At 49.3% G+C, this 22,442-nt stretch overlaps 1 protein-coding gene across 25 annotated transcripts in view; it reads left to right on the top strand.

Annotated features, from left to right (window-relative positions):
* TACC2 (transforming acidic coiled-coil containing protein 2) overlaps positions 1-22,442 on the top strand; it is a 234,787-nt gene that overhangs the window by 200,373 nt on the left and 11,972 nt on the right. For 7 of the 25 annotated variants that reach the window (XM_027529359.1, XM_027529358.1, XM_027529344.1 and 4 more), the window contains 9 exons: positions 775-835; positions 1,954-2,248; positions 9,453-9,514; positions 10,546-10,661; positions 12,021-12,192; positions 13,466-13,606; positions 14,492-14,581; positions 21,414-21,557; positions 22,019-22,095. In XM_027529359.1, coding sequence (XP_027385160.1) covers positions 775-835; positions 1,954-2,248; positions 9,453-9,514; positions 10,546-10,661; positions 12,021-12,192; positions 13,466-13,606; positions 14,492-14,581; positions 21,414-21,557; positions 22,019-22,095 — 1,158 coding nt within the window. The remainder of the gene's footprint in view (positions 1-774; positions 836-1,953; positions 2,249-9,452; positions 9,515-10,545; positions 10,662-12,020; positions 12,193-13,465; positions 13,607-14,491; positions 14,582-21,413; positions 21,558-22,018; positions 22,096-22,442) is intronic. The other 18 variants (XM_027529347.1, XM_027529350.1, XM_027529349.1 and 15 more) reach the window with 10 other exon arrangements.

Raw genomic sequence — 22,442 nt, 5'->3', positions numbered from 1 at the left:
AAAAAAGCGACCAGAGTCGTTAATTGTGATTAGGAAAGGCATTTTTTTTTAATGATCTCGTCTCTGAAAAAAGACTTCTGAAGTTGGGTTGCACAGCAGTGTGTATGTACTTCACTGAACTGTACACTTAAGCGTGTTTGAGATGGTAAATTTTATGTGTATTCTACCATAAATGGGGGAAAAAAATGATGTCACCCCTGGCCCTGCCTTTAGTCAGAATCCCACCCAGAAGGTCAGAGGTGCCGGAACCCATTAAGCTCAGAGTTCCTGCATATAGGAGGGAATCTTCCAGTTCCCTCCGAGACCCAGACCTTCCCTTCTGCACGGCTCCTTCAGCTGTTTGAGTGCTGTGTCGGCTTGGCCGTCTGTCACTTGGTTCCTGTTCACTGGTGTCGTGAACTCACATCCCCTCCCCCACCTTAGCTGGTTCAGACCCTCCTGGATGAATGCAGATGTGTTAATCCGCTTACCAGATTCTGCTTTTTTAAAGTAAGAACATCTGGGCAAAGTTAGCTTCACTTTCTGGGTCAGCTCTCCACAATGGCATCTCTTCAAAAGACTTCTGGCTTGATGAATCTTTCCCTCGAGGGCAACAGTGTCTGTTAAAAAATCAGAATGGATTGTCGGTGTGGACGTCTTTCAGTCGGGGTGGGAGTGGTGTGGACGGGAGGGTGGTCTGGGCCAGACACTCGGCACTCAGCTGTGGGCCTCGGTCGGCTCTGGAATGCTCTGTGCCTCTGTCTGTTGTGTTTACATTTCTCATTTTGTTTCCAGTGACACATTTAGGGTGAAAAAGTCGCCAAAACGGTCTCCTCTCTCTGATCCACCTTCTCAGGTATACTGTTCCCTTGATATTTATCATTTTATCGCTCGCCTGGCGGTGGGGCGGGGGCGGGGGGGGAGTCAAGACTGATGGGTGATTGTCCCCTACTAGTCAGTTGCCCATCATGGCTATGTTTCCAACACCCTCTTCCTTGTCTTCTGCATGGAGGGTCCCTCAGTGTTTGCAAGACTTGGTTTTGATCACTTCCCTTGGGGAAATGTCAGAGAATGTCCCCAGAATTGGCAGACGCCCAGGAAAAATGTTAGTTCTCTGGGAATCGTGCTGGTCCGTTCTGGCCAGTTAATCTGCTGAGAACATCCTTAAATATCAAGTTGAGGAAGTCTGTGGAGATAAACGCATATACAGTGAGAAAGAACTGAACGTGCGCGAGGAGCCCTGGATTGTGTAAGGACTGGGGCGGAAAAGGGACTCCATCCCCTAAAGAAATGGGGGCTGGGCTCTTTCTTCATACAGCTCTCTGTCTCCCTCTTACCAGTTCCTCTCACCTTCTTTACAGACCAGGAATGTGTGTCAGGCCATTCAAGGTCATAAGCAGATCTCCTCTGCCGCCCTCATCCAAGCCAGTGAGACCCCAGCCAGGCCAACCCTGGCCAGGGTGGGGCTGCAGAGAGGCGCCCAGCCCCACCAGAGGGGTCTTGGGTCCAGTACCACATCTGTTGTAACATTTTGGGCTCCCACCCTGCCCTGCTCAGCTGCACACCTCTGTGGAGACGGGGCTGAAACTCACTTTCTCTACCTCTGGCATCAGGCGTGACGATTGTTGGGCAGTGTCGGTGGTATTGATGTCCAGCCCTTTGTGGGCATAACACTATAGTTGTCCTAATAAAAGTGCCAGATGTAAAAATTTTCTTTATTTTTCTCAAAGTGAATGACCAGGAATGTCTCAAATAATCAAAACACAAAATCCTAATTCCTTTTTAAACCCATGGTCATCACCCCCTGAAACAAGCCATCAGAAAAGGAAATTCATAGAGGAAAGAATTTGTTACCTTAGAACTGTTTTGAGCAGAGGAATGTGACAGGGTCCCGTCCTGGGTGGAGGTACCCAGACCCCGTGGGTGGGCGCAGATACGGGACGAGACGAGAGATGGCTTCCCTTCTCCTGGTAGGACCCCACGCCCGCGGCCACGCCGGAAACGCCGCCCGTGATCTCGGCGGTGGTCCATGCAACTGACGAGGAGAAGCTGGCGGTCACCAATCAGAAGTGGACGTGCATGACGGTGGACCTGGAGGCTGACAAACAGGACTACCCCCAGCCCTCGGACCTGTCCACCTTCGTGAACGAGACCAAATTCAATTCACCCACGGAGGGTAAGCAGCTTGGTGGCCAGCTGGACTCCCACCCTGCCTTGGAGACCACTGCCCCTAGGGAGCAAAAGGCCAGGAAAGAAACTGCTAAGCCAGGTAACTGTGCTGTGGATCGCCGCCTCCCCGGGCTCCCTGAGCTAGGCTGCCTGTTAACACAGCCTGAGGCTTGAACCCTGCTGTGCCGTGACCCGCAGGCACCTGCTGAGAGCTAGCAGAGCACCCACTAACACCTGGCCCTGAGCTCCCCCAAGCTTTGTACCTTCTCAGCTGTATGGCTTGTGTTCCTTGAGGATTTTGTGTCGAATGCTCGGCTGGGTAAACTAGCCTGGGGGCCTCCCGGGGTCCCTACAGTTCATCGGCCCCTCGGGACCTTCCACCATGTAACGAGCACCTTATGCTCAAGCCCTAAACCAGAGGCTTTCCCTCGACTTGCCAGCGAGAACCCTGAGTCCCTCTCACAGGCCCTAGGTGTGTCACTTACGTCATTCTTATCTTCTTCCCCCTTAACATGTATCGACTTGCAGCTGTCTGCCTGGTTTTTTGGCTTGAAAAATCCGTATATCTTAAGTTGGCAACTAGAACCTTCCAGGGAGGGATATGATGGGACCCTGCATTCCTAGTCCTCACAGGGCCTGTCCTCCACCCACCTCATGTGGGGCTTGTGAGCCTAGTCGTGGGCCATCGTTCCAGTACTCTGGGCTGTCATTGATGGGTCTAAGTTTCCCTCTCTAAGATCTTAATTTCTAGCAAGTCTTAAAAACTGAGTAGCATTCAGTATGAGGATAATCATACAGGGAAACCTTATCCACTTCTTTGCTGCTAATAACGAACCGTGAACTCTATGAGGCCACCTCCTGCCTCCGACCTGGGTGGAGCAAGGGTGTAACCAAGGACATTTTTAAAATTTATTTATTTTTAATTGGAGGAAAATTGCTTTACAATATTGTGTTGATCTCTGCCATACATATTGGAGAAGGAAATGGCAACCCACTCCAGTGTTCTTGCCTTGAGAATCCCAGGGACAGAGGAGCCTGGTGGCTGCCATCTATGGGGCTGCACAGAGTAGTACACGACTGAAGCGACTTAGCAGCAGCAGCAGCTGCCATACATCAGCATAAATCTGCCATAGGTGTACGTATGTCCCCTTCCTCTTGAACCTCCCTCCCACCTCCCCTCTGAAAGTGAAAAGTGAAAATGTAGTCAGTCAGTCACGTCCGACTCTTTTCAACCCCATGGAGTGTAACCTGCCAGGCTTCTCTGTCCATGGAATTCTCCAGGCAAGAATACTGGAGTGGGTTCCCATGCCTTCCTCTAGGGGATTTTCCCGACCCAGGGATCGAACCTAGGTCTCCCACATTGCAGGCAGATTCTTTACCGTCTGAGCCACCAGGGGACTCCCACCCCTCTAGGTTGTCACAGAGCGTCTGATTTGAGCTCCCTGCGTCATACAGCAGATCCCCACTGGCTGTTTTATCCGTGCTAATTTACACATGTCCATGCCGCTCTCTCAATTCATCCAGCCCTCTCCTTCCCCAGCTGTGTCCTCAAGTCCGTGCTCTGTGTTCTTGTCTCCACAGCTGCCCGTGTAACTTGGAAAGCTTCCCCTGGAGGCTCTTCCTGATCCAGGGCCTGGGTGGCATGCTTTGTGCCCAGAGGTTTCTGAGTAGTGGTACAGTGAGAGCCATTTCAAGTCTGGGGGAGACTGTGGATGCTTATCTTATGACACGCCTTTCTGTATTTTGATGATGAAAGACTTGGACTTCAGGGCATTGTATTTTCTGAATAACGGAGGCTTGGGTTGGCTGTCGGGTTAGCCCTGCGGCCGGGGGCTTGGGAGACTTAACAGTGGCCATCTTACTCCACCGTGACCCTGGGGGCCTGGGGTCTGGCCTCAGCTCTACTTCAGTCCTCCTCTTCCTCTCTGCACACACCCCTGGGCCAGGAACCCCACCGGATGGGACCCCCCCTCCAGCCCCTCTGCAGTGGCTGCTGCAGGATGCCCCGCACTTCGCTGTCTCTCGGGCTTGTCCTGCCCACTCCCAGCCTTTCCCTGGTCATGGCCCCTCGCTGCCTGTCCTCAGTGCCTGGTCTGAACCTACTTCGAGGTTGCTTGATGCAGTAACAATGATTTGAGTGCATCTCTTGCCTCTCCACTAGATTGTGTGTTTCTTGACAACAAGAACCCTATCTGAGGCAGCTTTTCTCAGAGCGCCATGAACACAGTGGGAGCTAAAGACAGCTTTGTGGGGAAAGAAAACAGAAGGCTAGGCAGGTATACAGGGTAGTGTCCACATAGTCTGAGTTTTGCATCACTCACCTCCTGTGTGAGGGAGATGTGTGGAGGTGTGTGGACATCCCAGAAGCAGCAGGGGTAGGTGAGGACCAGGAGGGACCTGGCCATTCTGATAGCTCCTGCTGGTTCACATCCCTTGAGGTTTGGAAAGGATCTGTTAAATGTCATAGAAACGTACAGAAGCCAACCTGAACTTGCCGTTGAAGGCAGGAATCAAAAAGTATATGTGTTTTGTGGTATATGTATGTGGTTGTATTACCAGGAATCAGATAAATGCATGCATTATTTTCATAGAAAACAGAAAATCCCTGGGTCAGGAAGATCCATTGGAGAAGGAAATGGCAACCTATGGACAGAGGAGCCTGGCAGGCTACAGTCCAGAGGGTTGCAAAGACTCAGACATGACTGAGTGACTAAGCACGCAAGAAAATAGAAAGATCCTAATAATACCTTTTAAGCTAATAGGTGCCTCATTCAGTGGTGACATCCATTTCTTCATCTTCAACTTGGAATGAAGACCACTCACTAGCTCATTGACATATTCAAGAATTGTTTTCTGCTAAAAAATTTTTAAAATAGGGAAATCCATCAGTTTGGAACAAAACTCTAGTAAACCTGCCTTCTTAGAAAATGACTGAAGATTTGGGAAGCCCTGCCCGTATTTGTCGCTGGTGGGTAATGGGAAATCCACTGGATGTGTGAATCCAGAAGTTTCAGTTTCAGGAGGTGTGGTCTGTGTCCATCTCTCGGGTGTACCTGTTCCCTCCAGCAACCGGACGTAGAAATGGATGGAGCCCTGTTCTTGAATTGTCCTTCCTGTTCATGAGGTCATGTCTGGCCACACAGGTGGAGGCGGGGAACAGATATGTCCCCCAGAAAGAACCTGAGAGCGGAGGATCTGAGCTGTTAGAGATTTGCTCAGTGTTGAGGGGCTAATCCATGTAGGACCAGATTTGCCCGACTTGAAGGGCCTCTTCTTCCCCACCGCAGTCTTTATGTGACCGTTGTTGGGGACTTTCTCCCCGGGACTTGGAAGCGATGAACCTGAAAGAATGACGCTCGGACAGTCTCTTGCAAGGACTGAGAAGTTTATTTCTGCAGTCAAGACTTTTTATAGAAGCAGGAACAAAGAGCTTAGAGTATACAGCCAGCAGAGCGCGTACGGGGTTAACACCTAATCAGTAAAAATATTTCAAGGACAGCGTGCTCTAAGTGACCCATGTGCTCACCCATAACCTGTTTTCTCAAGCAACATCTTTAATATTTATTATTAAATCTTGGCGCCGGGCATAACCAAAGGCAGGAGATGTTTTTCTGCCCGCAGCACCAAGCCAGGGTACTTCTGGCCCTTCGCCATTTTCCCAAGGACTTCCTCCAACCGGCTATTTTGTATTGGGCTTCCCAACAACCGTCTTTCAGGCTTCCTTTCGTTAAATGTAGAAGGAGGATGTTGAACTTCCTAACCTGGGTCCGCAGGAGATTCAAATCGTCTTAATATTCCAAAAAAAAAAACCTGAATAGGCCTAGTTTAGATGGATGCCCAGCTAGTTAAAATTGCATGTTTGGGGTCTATAAGCTCATCAACTCTCTGTGGTGACATCGATAGTCTCCAGTTGCTTAAAACCGGAGCTTGATGATCAAACAGTTTTCTTTGAACCCTTGCTTAGCAAATACCATTTTCTAGGGCAATCTTTTGAAATGTGATGCCTTGAGAGGAAACTTAGTCCATGTGGTTCCCAGGGATGAAAAGTTTAGAATCCACTGGGCGACAGAGCCTCTGAGATCTCCCCTGTCTCTGGTCCGAGACCCTGAAGGAGTGGCTTTAGATTCACAGATCTGGATGGCCCATTGCTAGGGCATCAGCCTCTCCCTCTTACAATCCAGTAGAGAGGAAGGTGTCCTCAGGAGGAAGCCTAACCTATTCTTCAGTTCACTTCAGTTCAGTTGCTCAGTCGTGTCCAACTCTTTTTGACCCCACTGGCTGTAGCACTTCAGGCTTTCCAATCTATCCCCAACTCCTGGAGCTTGCTCAAACTCATGTCCATTGAGTCCATGATGCCATCCAGCCATCTCATCCTCTGTCGTCACCTTCTCCTCCTGCCTTCAATCTTTCCCAGCATCAGGGTCTTTTCCAATGAGTCAGTTCTTTATATCAGGTGGTCAAAATGTTGGAGCTTCAGCTTCAGTGGTGGGCACCATTGCCATTGAGATACAGACATATAGAAGGGCCACCCAGGGAAATCGGAGCAGTGTCCTTATCCCTTTCTGAAAGCATCTTCTCCTCTCATCACATATGTTAAAAGTTTCAGAAATATTAGCAGTGAGCAATAATAGACCTGGTTGCAGTCCATTACCTTTTGCATGACCAGCTGTGGGGCTTTACATCAATTCATTTTATCCTGTAAGAGGTGTGTACTTTGAACTCCATTTTATGAATGAGTTAGTAGGCCTGGAGAAGTCGGTGAGGTGGCTTCCTTGATCCTGGGAATGACAATCTGGACTCAATTGCACCCTTCTGGCTTCTGCTCAGGCTCCTTCCGGTCCCCTAGCAAAGCTCCAACAAGGAGAGTCCAATGGAAACAGCAGTCCAGCCCTCTCAGGGTGCATTGCCTTCAGAACGACAGGACCCCTTGACAATAACGTCAGGCCTCTTCAGCTCAAAGCAGCATGTGCTTTAGCGAGCTGCCTCTTAGATGTAAAGACATGGAGCCGCTTGGTATAATTGCTGTTACCTTTGCTGGTCTGCCAGCATGTGTGTGGCATGAGGTAAAAATGGGGCTAAAATTGCATGTGGCTCCCCTCTCCGAGCCTACCCTCTGGGGCTTAGAATTTAAGGCAGGTGAGTGAGGTTTTGAAAAGCAAGTTCAGTAAGATGTTTTCTCAAAATATCTGAACCTGGGACTTCTTGGTGGTCCAGTGGTTAAAACGCCACACTTCCACTGCAGGGGGGTTGTGAGTTTGATCCCTGGTCGGAAAAGTTAGATCCCCACCTGCCACGTGGTGCGGCCAAAAAGCAAGAAAAGAATGTATCTGAGATGCTCTTGGCAGGTAGGAAAGAAGGCAGATAAATGAGCTCAGTGACCTAAAACTCACCCGGATCCGCTGCCAGGAAAACAAGCACAGATTCCAGGTGGGACCCTGAGGCGAGCTGGTAACCAGAGCTAGCTGACCCGGGGTCCCAGGGCCCGGAAAATCTCCACGGTGGCCCCCAGGTTGTTCGGTGCATCCCGGGTACTCTGTGCCATTGTAGGGTATGTTTGTGTGTGTGGTGGGTGGGCGGGTGGTGGGAGGCTTTCTGTTAAATCAATTAGGATAAAATCATGCCTTGGCAATAGCAGTGATACCTTGGAGGAGCAAAGAGCTGATTCATAGAATCTTCTCCAGTTAGTCTTTAGAAGAACAATAAAAATGAGCGCTGGCATCCTCCAGAAGAGGCCCTAGAAATCACTCTGTCCTTCACTGTCCCCTGCCTTTAGAAGATAGTAAGTCTTAATAAATGAACGCTTCTGTGTCTTCAGTTGAGGCAGACCCTGGGGACAGGTTCACAGCACGGTTACAGACACTGAGCTCCTGCCCAGCATGCGGTTCGGCTTATTTCATGTTCTTCCCCAGTGATGAACAAGTCAGCGCCTTCAGGATGTGTGAGGTCTTTCTGACCATTAATCCACAAAACCATCTCCATTCCCGTGAGCAGGTCACGCCTGCCAGAAAGATGCATTTGCTTCATCCCAGAGATTCCTGAAAAGTCATCCACGGGGTTAAGTACTGCAGTTGATTCAGCCAAAACCACACACACTTGCAGGTTTTGAGAAAGTCTTTGAGGAAATCCCTCATTTATTATTTTTTTGGCCTTGCCTCACGGCATGCAGGGTCTTCGTTCCCTGACCAGGGATCGAACCCATACCTCCTGCAGTCTTAACCGCCGGACCACCAGGAAGTCCTGGATATATCTCATTTTAAAGCTCATATTTAAAGGATCATTTAAAAACGATCCCTTCTGTTGAATATGCTTATGAATATGTAGGAATGAGGGACTTTAAACCAGAAGAACTGCTGCTATTTCTGTTTATTTTTTATTTAAAAAAATTAAGGCATTGGGCTTTAGGGATTGCCATTGACACTCTTGCTTTCTGAGTGGGTCATGTCATGTCTTGCTTTTCTTCTTAAGTGTAAAAGAGCCATCGGGTAGCTGTGGATTGGGGTTCTTGCGACGATAGGATCCTCTTCTCTCTTGTTCACTACCATATCCACCGTGCCCTGCACAGTCAGGCACTTAGTCCATTCACCAGACAGGGACTTGGATGGAGTGGCAGAGCTGGGTCTCCATCTGTAACTGCCTGGGATCCGAGGCAGGCAGTGGGATTTCTAGTCTCCAGTGAGAGTATCTGGAGTTTTCCTTGTAGCCTAAAGTCTCCTGTCAACTTGAAATAGGCCATTACTCCACCAGATTGGACTTTAATAGTCTTTGTGTCTGAACATTTGATTCAGACCAGCCCCTCGGTACTGGCAGAATTGGGGGGATGTTCTAAGCGACTTGCAGAGCTTCTCTTCTAGCAGCCCCCTTCTTCCCCCTTGCTTCCATCAACCAGACGGGCAGCTTGGGTCCAGTTCCAAAATTTCCCCAAGTCTTGGGGAGATTCCCTGAACCGCACTTGAGACTTTCAGAGAAAGCAACACCCAGAGGGCACGCGTGCTCTGATCTGAAAACTCAGTGCAGGATGCTCGGATCTTTTCCCAGTCAAATCCGTGATTGGTCTTGACATTTAATTCCCGTAGGACTCTCTCAGACTCCCAAGTGGCCGAAGCCCCTTTATGGTAAGAGGTTTACCAGTTGTCTGAAAATAGCTAAGGCAAGTCTCCCCTTTTGACTGTATTGGAAATCTCAGTCAGTGGACATTCTCAGAAAGCTTAAGGCCTTGTTCCAGGCCCCACCTTGCCCAGCCAAATAATCTTTTGTTTTCGTTTTTCCCTCTCTGATGCTCACTTGTCCTTTTGTTTCTTTTGCAGAGTTGGATTACAGAAACTCCTATGAAATCGAATACATGGAGAAAATCGGTTCCTCCTTACCTGTAAGTTCTTCTGCCTCCAGCCAGCAGGGGACTTGCTCTCTACCCTGTTTTGGGCTCAGTTTAGTGACCCGGGGCTGGAGTGGGGGACGGGGTTGAGGTTTGTCTCAGTCCACTTCAGATGCCATTTTCAGGGAGGAAATGATAGGATGCTGTTAGACTTCCTGCAGAATTATGTCCTCTGGCTGAGAAAGAGCTAGTCTGAGATTTCTTTTGAAAAGGCAGGAGTGGTTGTTTTTAAGGTGTACCATGATCTGGTTTCTTCCGACTAACTGCTTTCTGTAATTGAAGATGATCCCTTTGAGCAGTAAGTTTCTCCCTCATTCCTTTTTCGTTTTGAGTCACTATGATGGGCGGCTGCCTTCCCTGGCTTCGTATGTGTGGCCCCCGGGCGTTTGGTCCTGAGCACGACCTCTTGCGCTGTGCTGTTTTCAGGCAACGCTCACAGGGGCATGGCGATGCCCAGGGTGGGGGTGGCGCTTGTGCGACACTCAGGATCCCAGAGTTGTTGCTCTTCTATTTCTTTCTCTGAGTTGTTCGTAGATGTGGGGTCGCTGCTTCTAAACCACAGTTGCTGTAAGTCAGTGAACCTCGATGGTGATGCTGATCACACTAGTCCATCACGCCCGTGTCCCCCCCATTCAACTGTGGGCAACACCTGGGCGGGCTGTCTCCGACCCCTCTGTTTATCCCGGGTGGCCAGCGTGCTTGTGCACCCAGAGAGGATGGCCACTAAAGGCAGTGGCCGAGCAGCAGTGAGCGTGTCTCACACCCACCCCATCGCAGTCAATCCTTCCCGGAAACGTGCCCCCCAGGTGGAGTCGCATTTTCTCTTTCCGCCTTCCCCTTCCTGCCATCCGTGCCTCCTCTCTCCTAGCCGGTACCACTTTCTCCTCTCTTATGGGTGGCTGGAGAGAAAGGAAGGCTCCTTCCTGACCAGTTAGCTGTCCCCATCGAAGTGCTCTCTGGTTTTCGACTCGGTAGCGCATTTAGGCCACAGTGGCTGAGCTGACATGTGACTTTGATCCCCGCAGCAGGACAATGACGCCCCGAAGAAGCAGGCCTTGTACCTTATGTTCGACACGTCTCAGGAGAGCCCGGTCAAGTCTCCCCCCGTCCGGATGTCCGAGTCTCCAACGCCGTGTTCAGGGTATGGCTGCCGCGATGCCCTGGGAGGGAGGTCCCCGGCCTCCGAGCCTTACACTTCTCTCCCGACCTCGATTCACTTGCACACACACAGCCCCGTCTCCATCTCGGCATCCACTCTGATGCAGATGCAGCGGTTTGTCCCTGGCTGCCCTTTGGACTGGGCTGGGGTCCTTTAACCAACTGAACGTGTGCAGCCCTGGCATCACCTCCCAGCACACACCCCGCTTGATTCTGTGATTTGTGCCGTGGGGAGGCGGCATGCTGGAGCATTCCGAGCTGCAGTCCCACTCCTGGTCCTCACTGGTCACTTGAGCCCTCCTGGGCTGCACTTCCCTCATGTGTAAAGTGAGAGTGAGGAATGCAGTTGACCTTGTAGGGATTTTATGAAGATGAATTGAGGCGCTCAGTCTTACAGGCATCCCCCATTGGGGACGGGGCTAGGGGTCCCTGTCCAAAAAGTCATCAGGGGAAGTGAACGGAGATGCTGTAAGGAGAGCGCTGGTCATGAAGCCTGGCACAAATAAAGTGCCTGATAAATGTTGATTGTTAATAAGATGTGAATGCAAGCCTTTGTCAGGGTCCGGTTCTGAGCTGTGTGGTGCTGGGTCGGGTGTGGGTGGGGTTTCATGCTGAGACTGGGAGCTTCCTGCCCTCCCCTGCTGGCCCCGTCACTAAGCAGGAGCGAAAGCACTTGCTTTGACTTCCCACACTTACTCCAAAATCTGCCCGGGGCGGGGAGAATGAAATGATGACCTGATCACAGCAGCAGTCATGGTGCCTTGTGACCGGCACGGCGTCAACGTGCGTTCCATGCAGGCAGCGTCTCCCTTGGTCTTCACTGAGTCACAGCCCCTAACCTCTCCTCCTGAGGTGCACAGCCAGGGGCCTAGTGGTCTGCTTGTGTCCTTGGGCTTCCCTGGTGGCTCAGACACTAAAGAATCCGCCTGTAATGCAGGAGACCTGGGTTCAGTCCCTGGGTTGGGAAGATCCCCTGGAGGAGGGCATGGCAACCCACTCCAGTAGTCCTGCCTGGAGAAACTCACGGACAGAGGAACCTGGTGGGCTACAGTCTATGGGGTTGTAAAGAGTCAGACACGACTGAGCAATTAATACTTTCACACTTTGTGTCCTTAGCTAGATGGCATCTGTACTTCTGGTTCTACCGTGTCAGCAGGCCTTAGGGTGGAACTGGACCACCCTCCGCTCAGCCAGCAGGCCCCTTGACTGTCTAAGACCTGTCCATTTTCCTGGGGAATATAACCCTGAAAGTCCAGCATCCCTTGGCATATTAGTCGAGGCATCCTGGCTGATTTTGGTGGGGTTTCCGGTACAGACTCTAAAGATGCCCTTTCTTCCTCAGCTCAAGTTTCGAAGAGACTGAAGCCCTTGTGAATACTGGGGCAAAGATCCAACATCCCGTCGCACGAGGGCTGGCCCCCAACCAGGAGCCACACTTGCAGGTGCCAGAGAAGTCCTCCCAGAAAGAGCTGGAGTCCATGGCCTTGGGCACTGCGTCGGAAGTGATGGAAATTGTAAGTGGGGTCGGAGGGACCCGAGATCACTGTGGATGAACCCAGGACCACTGGGCTGCCATCGCTGCTCGGGCCAGGTCTTTAAAGCACCACTTGCCTGGTACCGGGCATGGGGCCGGAAGCTAGCCTAGGTCATCCCACCCTGTAATGATCAGAGGAAGGCTCTCCGTCCTCACCAAGGTGGTTTTGCAGTTCTCACCTAAGTGCGTTATTTGCTGTCAGGGTTATTAACTTTCCACTTCCAGCCCCTTCCAGCTGGACTGTGGCTTTGGAGCTGTCATCCGTCTATATCCTGCCTCTCAGTCTTCTCCGGCAGAGGGCAGAGAATGGTGGAGCAGGTGAATGCTCTCCTTTTGAGAGACAGTTGTTTCTCCTGGGCCTTGGTGATGGGAAGTGCCTTCTGTGTATAGACCAGGACTTAATACCTCTTCCTTCCCCAGCCCTGTGGGGCTTTCTCAGAGCGAATAGACCTGAGGTCAAGGCCCCACCCCCAACCTCCTCCACACATCTAAAGTGGATCATCCTTCTAGATGAATTTTCTTTTGCTTTTTTTACCTCCCCCCTCGCAATCCCTATGAGGGTTTGAGGCCATTGACTTAGCATGTTACCTTGTTGTTCCGGATGAGTAGACGTTCATTTATCTCATGCATCAAGTACTTAATTTAGCACCTACTGTGTGTCTGGCTGTTGGACACTGGAAAGATAATTATGAGCAAAAACATGGTCCAGACAGGACTCAGAGCATCTTTCAAATAGACATCATGAGGGACTCATGCTTAATTCAACTTTCTGCCAAGTTGGCTTCTGATTTTGAAGTCTTTCTGATCTTTTTCTTTTGAAAGCATCTTTCCATTATTTAGAAAATAACCTTTTACCAAAACCTTACTTTTAATATTTACCCTGGAAGGTATTTTCCTGATGAGTTATGTTACATTTGGAATCCCCATCAGCTAGCTTGTCTCCCACCTGCTGAGGTTTTCAAGTACCTAAGGACAGCTGTCCTCCCAGCAACTGGTTATGGAGTGGGGGTGGTGTGGGGGTGGGGAAGGACGCTAAGATGGTGCTTTGGGGGAGGGGGTTGGGCCTGTCAGTCTCGAGATGCCCGTCGTCAGCATGTGGACATCCATCCAGATGAAGAGGGAGGTATTGGCACCTGATACTCTCTTTGGCCTTTCGGCAGAAATGTTCAGCCGATAGATGGGTGGTCCTTGCTCAGAAGCTATCACTCTGTCTCCTCTGTTTTTCCTCTGTGTCCTCCTCTGCCGGCCTTCAGACAGCTCCCGAGGGCTCCTTTGCCTCTGCTGACGCCCTCCTCAGCAGGCTAGCTCATCCAGCCTCTCTCTGTGGTGCGCTTGACTATCTGGAGCCCGACTTAGCAGAAAAGAACCCCCCAGTCTTTGCTCAGAAACTTCAGGTTTGTAGCCCATGTGTGACTTTGGGGGAGTTTGTCAAAAACCTCAGTAGAGAATGAATCTCTGAACTCCAAAAGCCGCGAGGCAGGAGTTCATGGAGCATTGCTGTGAATGTTCCAGATGGAATCGCTTCCCCTCCAAGACTGATGTATGTGGCGTTCTCTACCCGGGACGCCAGAGTGATATAAATCGTGTCGTTCCATATGGAACAAACCATTTGTATTTCAATTTGGAAATTGGATCCAAACAGTCATTTTTCAGATGTCTTGATAGCCCCAAAAGCAGCTTTTTGTGATTTATTGATGGAATCAAGGGTATTAGCTCACCAGTGAGCCAGGCTGTTTATATATATGAGATTATCTCAGACCCCCATTGAGATAACATCTGGACTCAGGTCTCGCATCTGGAACCAAAACCATTCTCTCTATGCTGCGCTTTAAATTTGACCACTTAATTTGATACTCCCCTAGACTGGGACGTGCAGAGCAAACCTAGAGAGATGGCTTATAGTCCTTTGAGAGATGCAGATCCACTCATGGAAATTGTTGGCCAACCTTACATGAAATGAACAAAAGGAGAGAAATCGAAGGAAACAGTGCACTAAAAATTCGGATCCCGTTTTAAAAATCACTTCATATTTGATGGCATAATACTTCTGACAGACATTCCAAAGGGTGATTTAACAAAACAAAAAAAAAGGAAATTAAGCACCTATTTCATGATCTGCTGAGGTGTTAATTGTGAAAGAAAGCCAGTGCGTGTGTTTTCCCGAGTACCTGTTACGACACATTCACGTGGCCCATTTGTTTCTTGGATGTGGACAAACATTTCCGTCCTGTCTCGCTGCATTTTCCCTGCGGTCTGCTCATTCCCCGCCCCTCCGGCAGGAGGAGCTAGAGTTTGCCATCATGCGGATAGAAGCCCTGAAGCTGGCCAGGCAGATCGCCCTGGCTGCCCGTAGCCGCCAGGACACCAAGGTACCGGTTTGCTGCTGCTGTGTGCTGCCTCTTGAGAATGTTGTGTGGTCCAGAAGCTTCTTTGCTAACCGCAGCCAGGCCGGTGTTCAACAAAGAATATCTCCAAAAAGCTAAAGGCATAGCTCATGCATAAGTACACGCTGAGTGCATGTCTTAAGATCTGGTCCACTCAGTTAGGGAGGAACCAAGCAGGGTGGGTGGTAAAGCTGGTTGAATGGAGGAAAGTACGAGAAACTCATGTACAGTCAGAGGAGGGAGGAAACTGGAATCAGATCGCAAAGTTAGATATAAAACTGGTTAGTTCTATTCATAGTTAAACAGGACAGATAAATCCTAACCTTTGAAGTTCTTTTTTCTTCCTACAGAAATCATTTGCTTCTCTGTTGATGAAAAGTAATTTGTAGCTTTTCTGTTTTCTATAGTTATTATAGAATAATAGTAATGATTATACTGAGACCAGACCCTAATAAATAGGTGAAATAGTAAATAGGTGAAAACAAGACCTTCCTGACATGTCAGATGACCCTTAGGTCAGGGTCAAGAGGATTACAAAAAAGCTATCCTTTTCTGCAAGTAAAGAGTGTAACGTTTGAGGCTTTGCGGTTATCTATCTGATCTCTGACAGCTACTCAACTCTGCAGCTCTGCCAAAGCAGCAGTGGACAGCACTGGATGAATGGCTCTGGCGGGGCCCGGTAAAAACCTTTTACAGGAAATGGCATTAGGCCATTAGGCCCACACGCTATAGTTTGGCTCAGATGGTAAAGAATCTGCCTGGAGTGCAGGAGACCCAGGTTTGATGTCTGGATTGGGAAGATCCCCTGGAGAAGGGAATGGCAACCTACTCCACTCTTCTTGCCTGGAGAATCCCCATGGACAAAGAAGCCTGGTGGGCTACAGTCCACGGGGTCACAAACAGTCCTACACGACTGAGCGACTCACACTTTTGCTTTCTCATTATAGTTTGCCAGCCTTTCTCTAGAGGAGAATATGATGTCGACAGTCCCTGCAGAGATTGTTTTGCTGGCTTCCAAGCTTGGAGTCATTTTACTCAACAGTTGGGATGAGTTACTGCTGCCGTGCAATACAGCACGTGGTCCACGGAGGTTTAGCCCATCCCCAGGGCTGACGGATGCCCTTGGAGTTTGAGAAGCCTCCTAATTCCCTCCCCCATACCCAACCCCCAGGTGGCAGCCCAGTTAGACAAGAACTGGGCCCCAGGGCATTCTGTGGCCTTGAACCAGTGGGTGAGCCTCAGGTTTTCCATCTGTGTCAAGAGGCTCATAGCAAGCTTGCTGTGAGGACAGTGGGTGATGTGCAGAGAGTGGCACCGTGCGTGGTGCACAGTAGGCCTGTGATCAGTGAATGGGCGCTAACCTTCACTGGGCCCTCTGTTTCCCAATGAGACGCTCCCAGCATCTCTCCTCATACGGCAGGCCCAGGTCCCGTTTTACACAGGGGGAAAACGGAGCCTGGGAGCCAGCCCAAAGCCTGATGGTGATTCACTGGCTTTCTGAGAGCTAGTGCTTACATCTCCCGATGGGAGCCTGTTGCCCATCCATCTCAAGCGACAGCTCGCCTAGCAGCAGGACCATCTCTCATCCTGGATACAGGATCAGGAATTCACGCTGCTCCTGCCTTGAGGGCCCCCTGCATGTGGTCCCCCTGGAGCCAAACAGGGACCCCCCTCTTTCAGATACATCTCTTGAGATGTCTCCCCATGGATGTCCATACCAGGAACACTTGGACCCAGAGTCGAGACAAGAATGTAAAGTCTAATTGTTGATGTCCTTGTTCTTCTGGCCAACTCATAAACCTGTGTTGAATTTCTGTGAAATGAGATTTTTAGAATACATTATGTAGTTAGGAATTTTTCCCTCTTAGGTTTATTTCTTGATATTCTTGGTTAGTGGCTTAAACACAGAATGAATTGCTTAAAGTTTGGTCACTATGAATACAGGTTATTCTTGTCCAGAAGTTTGTGGCAGAATCATGTTTTAAGTAGTTCTTACTGAGTATGAAGTGTTTGGAACTGCGTGGTACCCTTGCCTGCTTTCTCAGAGATGGCTAGCAGTTGACTCCCAGGCAGTTACAGCCTGTTCTCAGACCATGTGTCCTGGTTCTGATTTAGAAAATACTGTCACGTGAATCTCCTGAGTGTAGTTTGGAGAGACAGCACCCGCTCCCTCCTTCCATATTCCAGAAGGGCGTGTTAAAAGATTCCATAGGGTCTTGGAGTATGAGGAGTATTTTCCTCCACTGTAGGAACTTGTTCCACTTTTGTAAGAAGTCTATTATCTAGGGACCTTGGCCCATGGAAAATAGATGCTCTTTCCTATAGTTGATTAGCCTAGGGTGATCCATTTGCCTGAACCCAATTAGGTCCCTCTGGGTTTCTTGTTCGTGAGATGCTTGATAATCCCTTAGTGCATTGGAAACTGTTGATATATAGGAAGAGAACACAGCAGCTGTATATCCAATTGGCTCTTTTTGCTGCCCATATATTTCAGCTGCAAGTGACACAGCCCCCGTCTTTTTGGCAGCGTGGTCTTAAACTGTGGCTCACACAAAATGAAATCTCTCAGAATGAAAAAAAAAAAAACAAACTCACACCGAGGGGATGAAAAGCATTGTGAAATATGACGGGGGTGATTTCCGGTCGCTCCTTGGAGCAGCTTCGCTCGTGTTTCCCTTTAGACTGAGGGTCAGCAAAGCCAGGCTCCCAGGGATTGCAGTGGGGTTTCCTTCTCCTCATTAGTCAGAAAAAGTTAGAAATGAGGGAAACTCCAGGGGCTGGGGTGTCAGACTCCAACTTGTTTTCCTTCCACACGCTTCTGGCAGTGTGGTGTCCTCCTGGGGGTAGGTCTGAGCAGTCCCTGGCTCTGCGGTGCTGTGACCCTGAATTCACCAAGAACCAGGATGGGCAGATCCTCGGAGTCTCATCCGCATGGCTGTCCAAGGGCTGCAGGACTCAAGGACGGATTGCATTTGTATGTGTAACAGACGCTGCTTGTGGCCCCGAAAGTTGTTGGCCTTTTGGCAAGAGGGTGACCCTATATAAAGAATGAAGGCTGTATCTGGGTAACTTAGGAACAGGGATCATACAAATGGCAAGCTTTGGGGCCGGAAGAAGTCCTAGAAGGAGGCTCCTCTGGGCAGGAAAGGGCATTACTCCTAGTATATGGTTCCTGCAGGAGTCCTAGCCGATGAAGGCAGAGACCTGGCTTGTTGCAGCAGGAAAAGGAGGAGTCAGGTCTGGGGCAGTTGTGTGGTTGCTGAGCAGCCTGATATCCTAGGGTCCCTTTCTCCTGCTGTGTCCAGGGCCCCGCACATGATGCCTCAAACCCACAGTGACCATCTGAAGAGCAGTGACAGAGGACTCGCACGTGGGTTTCAGCTTACTGCCCAGTTGCAAGAATTTGTGGTCATCGCCTGCAGCCTAATGTTAAGGGATCAGGCCATGCCTTTTTTTTTTTTCTCCAGAAATTTTATTATTTTTTTTAAAGGGAGAATATGTTATATTTTTTTATTTTTAAATTTATTTTTTTAATGCATGCTTTTTTAATATACGTTTTAATTGGAGGATGATTGCTTTACAGTGTTGTGTTGCTGTCTGCTCTACGACGCCGTGAATCAGCTATAAGTATACGTATATTCCCTCCCTCTTGAGCCTCCCTTCCCGTTGCCCCCATCCTACCCGTCTAGGTCAGAGCACTGAGCCGTGCTCTACAGCTTCCCACTCGCTATCTGGTTTGTACATGGTAGTGAATATATGTCAGCTACCCTCTCAATTTGTTCCACCCTCTTTTCTGAGGCCGTGTCTTGACCCACTGGGATGGAGTGGCCAGTTGGCGCTGGCGGTGCCTCCTGTGAGAGTGGATTAAGGGCACGTATCAACTGCCTTCCTCTTGTTTGTCATCCTGAGCTCAAGACCGCCCGTTGTCAGACTTGGGTAGCACAGCAGCAGGGTGAGGCTGCTCTCTGCCTGACCTGGCACCGTGTGGCCCAGACACCCCCAAGTGTCCAGCCTGTGTCCATGCTCCATGACCTTGGCCCATGGCCCGGTCTCGTCTCCTGGGCCCCACTCCCGTGCTCTCTCACTGCTGTGCCACCCGGTTCCGCGGGACAGCAATCCTGCCTTGGTCCCGGACATGGCACCTTCCCATAAACCTGGCAACAGGGGATTAATTGGCCACGAGTGGGACTGTGAGCCCGGGTGAGGGGCAGGGTCTGCAGCCCCTGGCTGCAAGGCCAGAAGGACCCCAGGCATGTCTGTAGGTCTCACTGGGGTGACTGTGCCCCAGGGGTCCCCCTAGGGATCGGGGTTCGAGGGAGAGGATTGAAGGCATGGACATCAGTTCTATAGTCAGTCCCATGTGGTCTGAGTCATGGCCATTTCACATTTTAAATTGCTATTTTAGGGGCTTCCTGGCTCCTCTTAAGTAGCAAGTGGGAGATTATGTGAGAGAAATACAGCTTAATCTAAGTCTGATCTTAAAATACCAGGAAGAGACAGAGCTATTAATTTCAGTTTAAAACAATCCTTGGTTGTAAGAAAAAACCAGGGTGTGTATCTTGAATTTCATTGACATGCAGCTACTTGGGTGATAATTCAGATGGACTCTGAAAGTCATTGTTTCTTTATTGAAAACACAGGTGGCCTGACTGGCAATGGTGAATCACTGTTTTCGCTAGTAACCATTTGCATTTACTCAGAAAGCTCATCCTCTTGTTTTTCATCCTCGTCCTTGTTTTTACAAAGGACATGAGGCAGCTTAAAAGTCATTAATTCCTGCATTGATCTTATTTCATTTCTGCCCAGTACAGTAAAATTAGTTTTCATTCATTTTTCTCTTCCACTTCAGAGAGCTGGTTTATTTGGAGTCAGAATTGAATCTCATTCTGGGAAATGATTTGGCCAAATCTTATTTAGATTCTCATTTTTTTCATCATCAGAGGGACCGGGATGTTCTTTCCATTTTGAAATTTTATTCTGATTTTTTTTTTCAAAGAACACATTATTTTATTTAACTGATAGGAACAATTTTTTTTTAAATCCTCTTCAGAATTTTATGTTTTTGAACTTTGATGATAAATTTAAGTACTGAGTTTTGATGCCATTATAATTTTCCATTTACTTCCTGAGAAGTTTCCCTTTTGACAAGCAGAATGTTGAAAGCATTGCAGACATCACAGATTAACCCCTAGACAGGAGAGGTTCTGCCCTCCGATCTGGTGGCCCTCTTTCTTCTAAGAGGTCAGTCTGCCTGCTCCCGACAGCTGTTAGCTCTGGCTGTTAGCTGTTCTGCTCAAATGTCCGGCCGCAGAATACCTTTAGGACCCGAGGCTGAGGGACCCTGGCATTCCATTGGACGGTGGGTATCCCTGATGTCTGGTTGAACAAAACTGTGTTCCCCACTCTGAGAGCAGTTGTTCCGGCTGCACGTGAGGGTGAGATACCCAAGATCAGGCTGGGGTGTGGCAGCCACACCCCAGACGCTTGCTTCCAGGAGAACATAAACCACTGAGCTCATCGTGCATGTGTACGACTAACTGGTCCTAACCCTGTGACCTCCAGTCCTATCCATTAAGCTTCTACCTGCGTTTTCCGAGCTGTCTCAGGTTCCTTGTCTCTGAGGCCACAGTAGGGTAGGCGTACCTGTTCCCATGATTGAAGAGAGAGGTTGTGCTCAAGCACCTTCAGGTCACTCCTTTCCCACTTACTATTGGTTCTTTAGTCTCTGCTTCCACCTACATGATAAGTCCTCACTGTTCCATCCCCACATTTCTTTCTTCTACATCACTGTTCTGTTCACGACTCCGTTTCTTCTACACGTTTCCCAAGGAAGAAGCAGTTGCCCTCCTTGCATTGGATCACCATTGCTTTGCATCGAATCAGACTCGAGTAACCAGGGTGGAGATTTGCCTTGGCCACCATGACGGGCCAGGAGGTTAATGAATGGGACTGAGAGTGTGATTGGTTTGGCGTTTCTTTGCAGTAGAGCTAGATTGACAACCCTGCTGCGCTGCTTGGTGATGTTCCTAACATTGCATTTCAAGTGTGTTGGAAACGGCTGAGCATTTGTGCAGAAGGAAGAATAGTCAGTGTAGCCCTCCCTGGGGACTGTCCAGTGTCAGTTGTGGGTGGTGCGGAATCACAGTGCTTGTGGAGGGTCTTATTTGCACACATTCGCGCACATGGATATTGTCAGTAATCTAATTTTCTATTTTCCCATTGACACCGTTGAACTCCAGTGTAACACTTACCTTTCGGCATCCAGAAACTCATTCACTGAAGGTGACATTGCTTGATGTCTACAGTAGATCTTAAAACTTTGTATGACTTATATACTTTCAAAGAGAGCTAACTGATGCCCCCTAAATTAAAATGTGGACAGTCTCACCAAACCATCAGATCTGTGGTTATTCAAAACGAGGCAAACGTAGAGTAGAATTCAGCGTTGTTCACCGTCAGGCTTTTATTTGGGAAGTGGTGCCTGCTGGAAGGTGGCCTCGGTAAACACTCGCTGTGGCTAAGTGCCTGAGTCTGATAAACAGCAGTGATAAACAGGCAGTAGACATGCCTGACTCCAGGGCCAGGAGCTGGGGGCGCCTCCCCACCAGCCTCTTCGTCAGCCTGCGCAGGTGCAAAATGATAAGACTGCCATACATTGTATCCGGCATTCCCCCGTTCATCAGTCTTAGCATTTTCTCATGCTTTCGATGTTCTTTGTTTCAAAACCATACAACCGACCCATTCGTGAGAGGATGAATGCAGTTCTCTTTGTCAGAAGCGTGATGGTCACTTTTTAAAATTAAAAACCGTTCCACAGAGAGAAGCTGCTCACCCACCGGATGTCTCCATCTCCAAAACAGCCTTGTATTCCCGCATCGGGACGGCCGAGGTGGAGAAACCCGCAGGCCTTCTGTTCCAGCAGCCCGACCTGGACTCCGCGCTCCAGATCGCCAGGGCAGAGGTACTGTGGTGTGCGGGTGCCCCCGAGAAGGCAGGGCCAGCTCTGGGTGCCTGCGAACAGCTCCCATTCTGCCACTTGTAAATAAACGTACATCCCCATGGCCCACAAAGCCAGCATCTCTGGACACAGACCTTCTCCTCTGACCACTGCCGGCAGAGATAGGTAGCAAACCATGGGTTTTGATCTTGGACACTATTGTTTAATAAGCCTTTGTGGGCCTCATTTGATTTATAACAAAAAAAAAGCACACACGTTTTGTTGCTTTCCAAGGGCATTGTGAAAGTCTGGTGTATGGCTTATTTCTGTCACGCTTGGGGAAATTCTCTCAGTACAATAATTGTTTGGTGCAGCAGGTTTTAATCCCATGTTTGTTCATGTCTCCTTGTCTCGGTCTGTGAATTGCTCACATCAGAATGGACACATCTGGGACTAACCTTTCCTCTTCTTTACCCTGATACTAGATCATAACCAAGGAGAGAGAGGTCTCAGAGTGGAAAGATAAATATGAAGAAAGCAGGCGGGAAGTGATGGAAATGAGGTCAGTTGTGATGCTCGGGCTTCCTGGTTACCTGGGGAATGCTTACCTGTGGTTTGATAACAGCTAGAACTGGTGTGGCCCATGAACAGTGTCCTCTATAGAAGTTACTCTTCATTCCACGAGGATTCTTAGTATATTACGATTATTAAAATACCATGAGCATGAGTTAAATAATGCACTCATTGGGAAAGACCCTGATGCTGGAAAGATTATGGGCCGGAGGCGAAGGGGCAGCAGAGGATGAGGTGGCTGCATGGCGTCACCAACTCCGTTGACATGATTGAAGAAGCCTGGCGCGTTGCAGCCTGCAGGGTTGCAGGGAGTCGGGCACAACTTGATGACTGAAC

The sequence above is a fragment of the Bos indicus x Bos taurus genome, chromosome 26 (assembly GCF_003369695.1).
Source record: "Bos indicus x Bos taurus breed Angus x Brahman F1 hybrid chromosome 26, Bos_hybrid_MaternalHap_v2.0, whole genome shotgun sequence".
In the NCBI taxonomy this organism is placed as follows: Eukaryota; Metazoa; Chordata; class Mammalia; order Artiodactyla; family Bovidae; genus Bos; species Bos indicus x Bos taurus.
The sequence above is the reverse complement of the archived record's forward strand: the minus strand, read 5'-3'. Positions and strand labels throughout refer to the sequence as shown.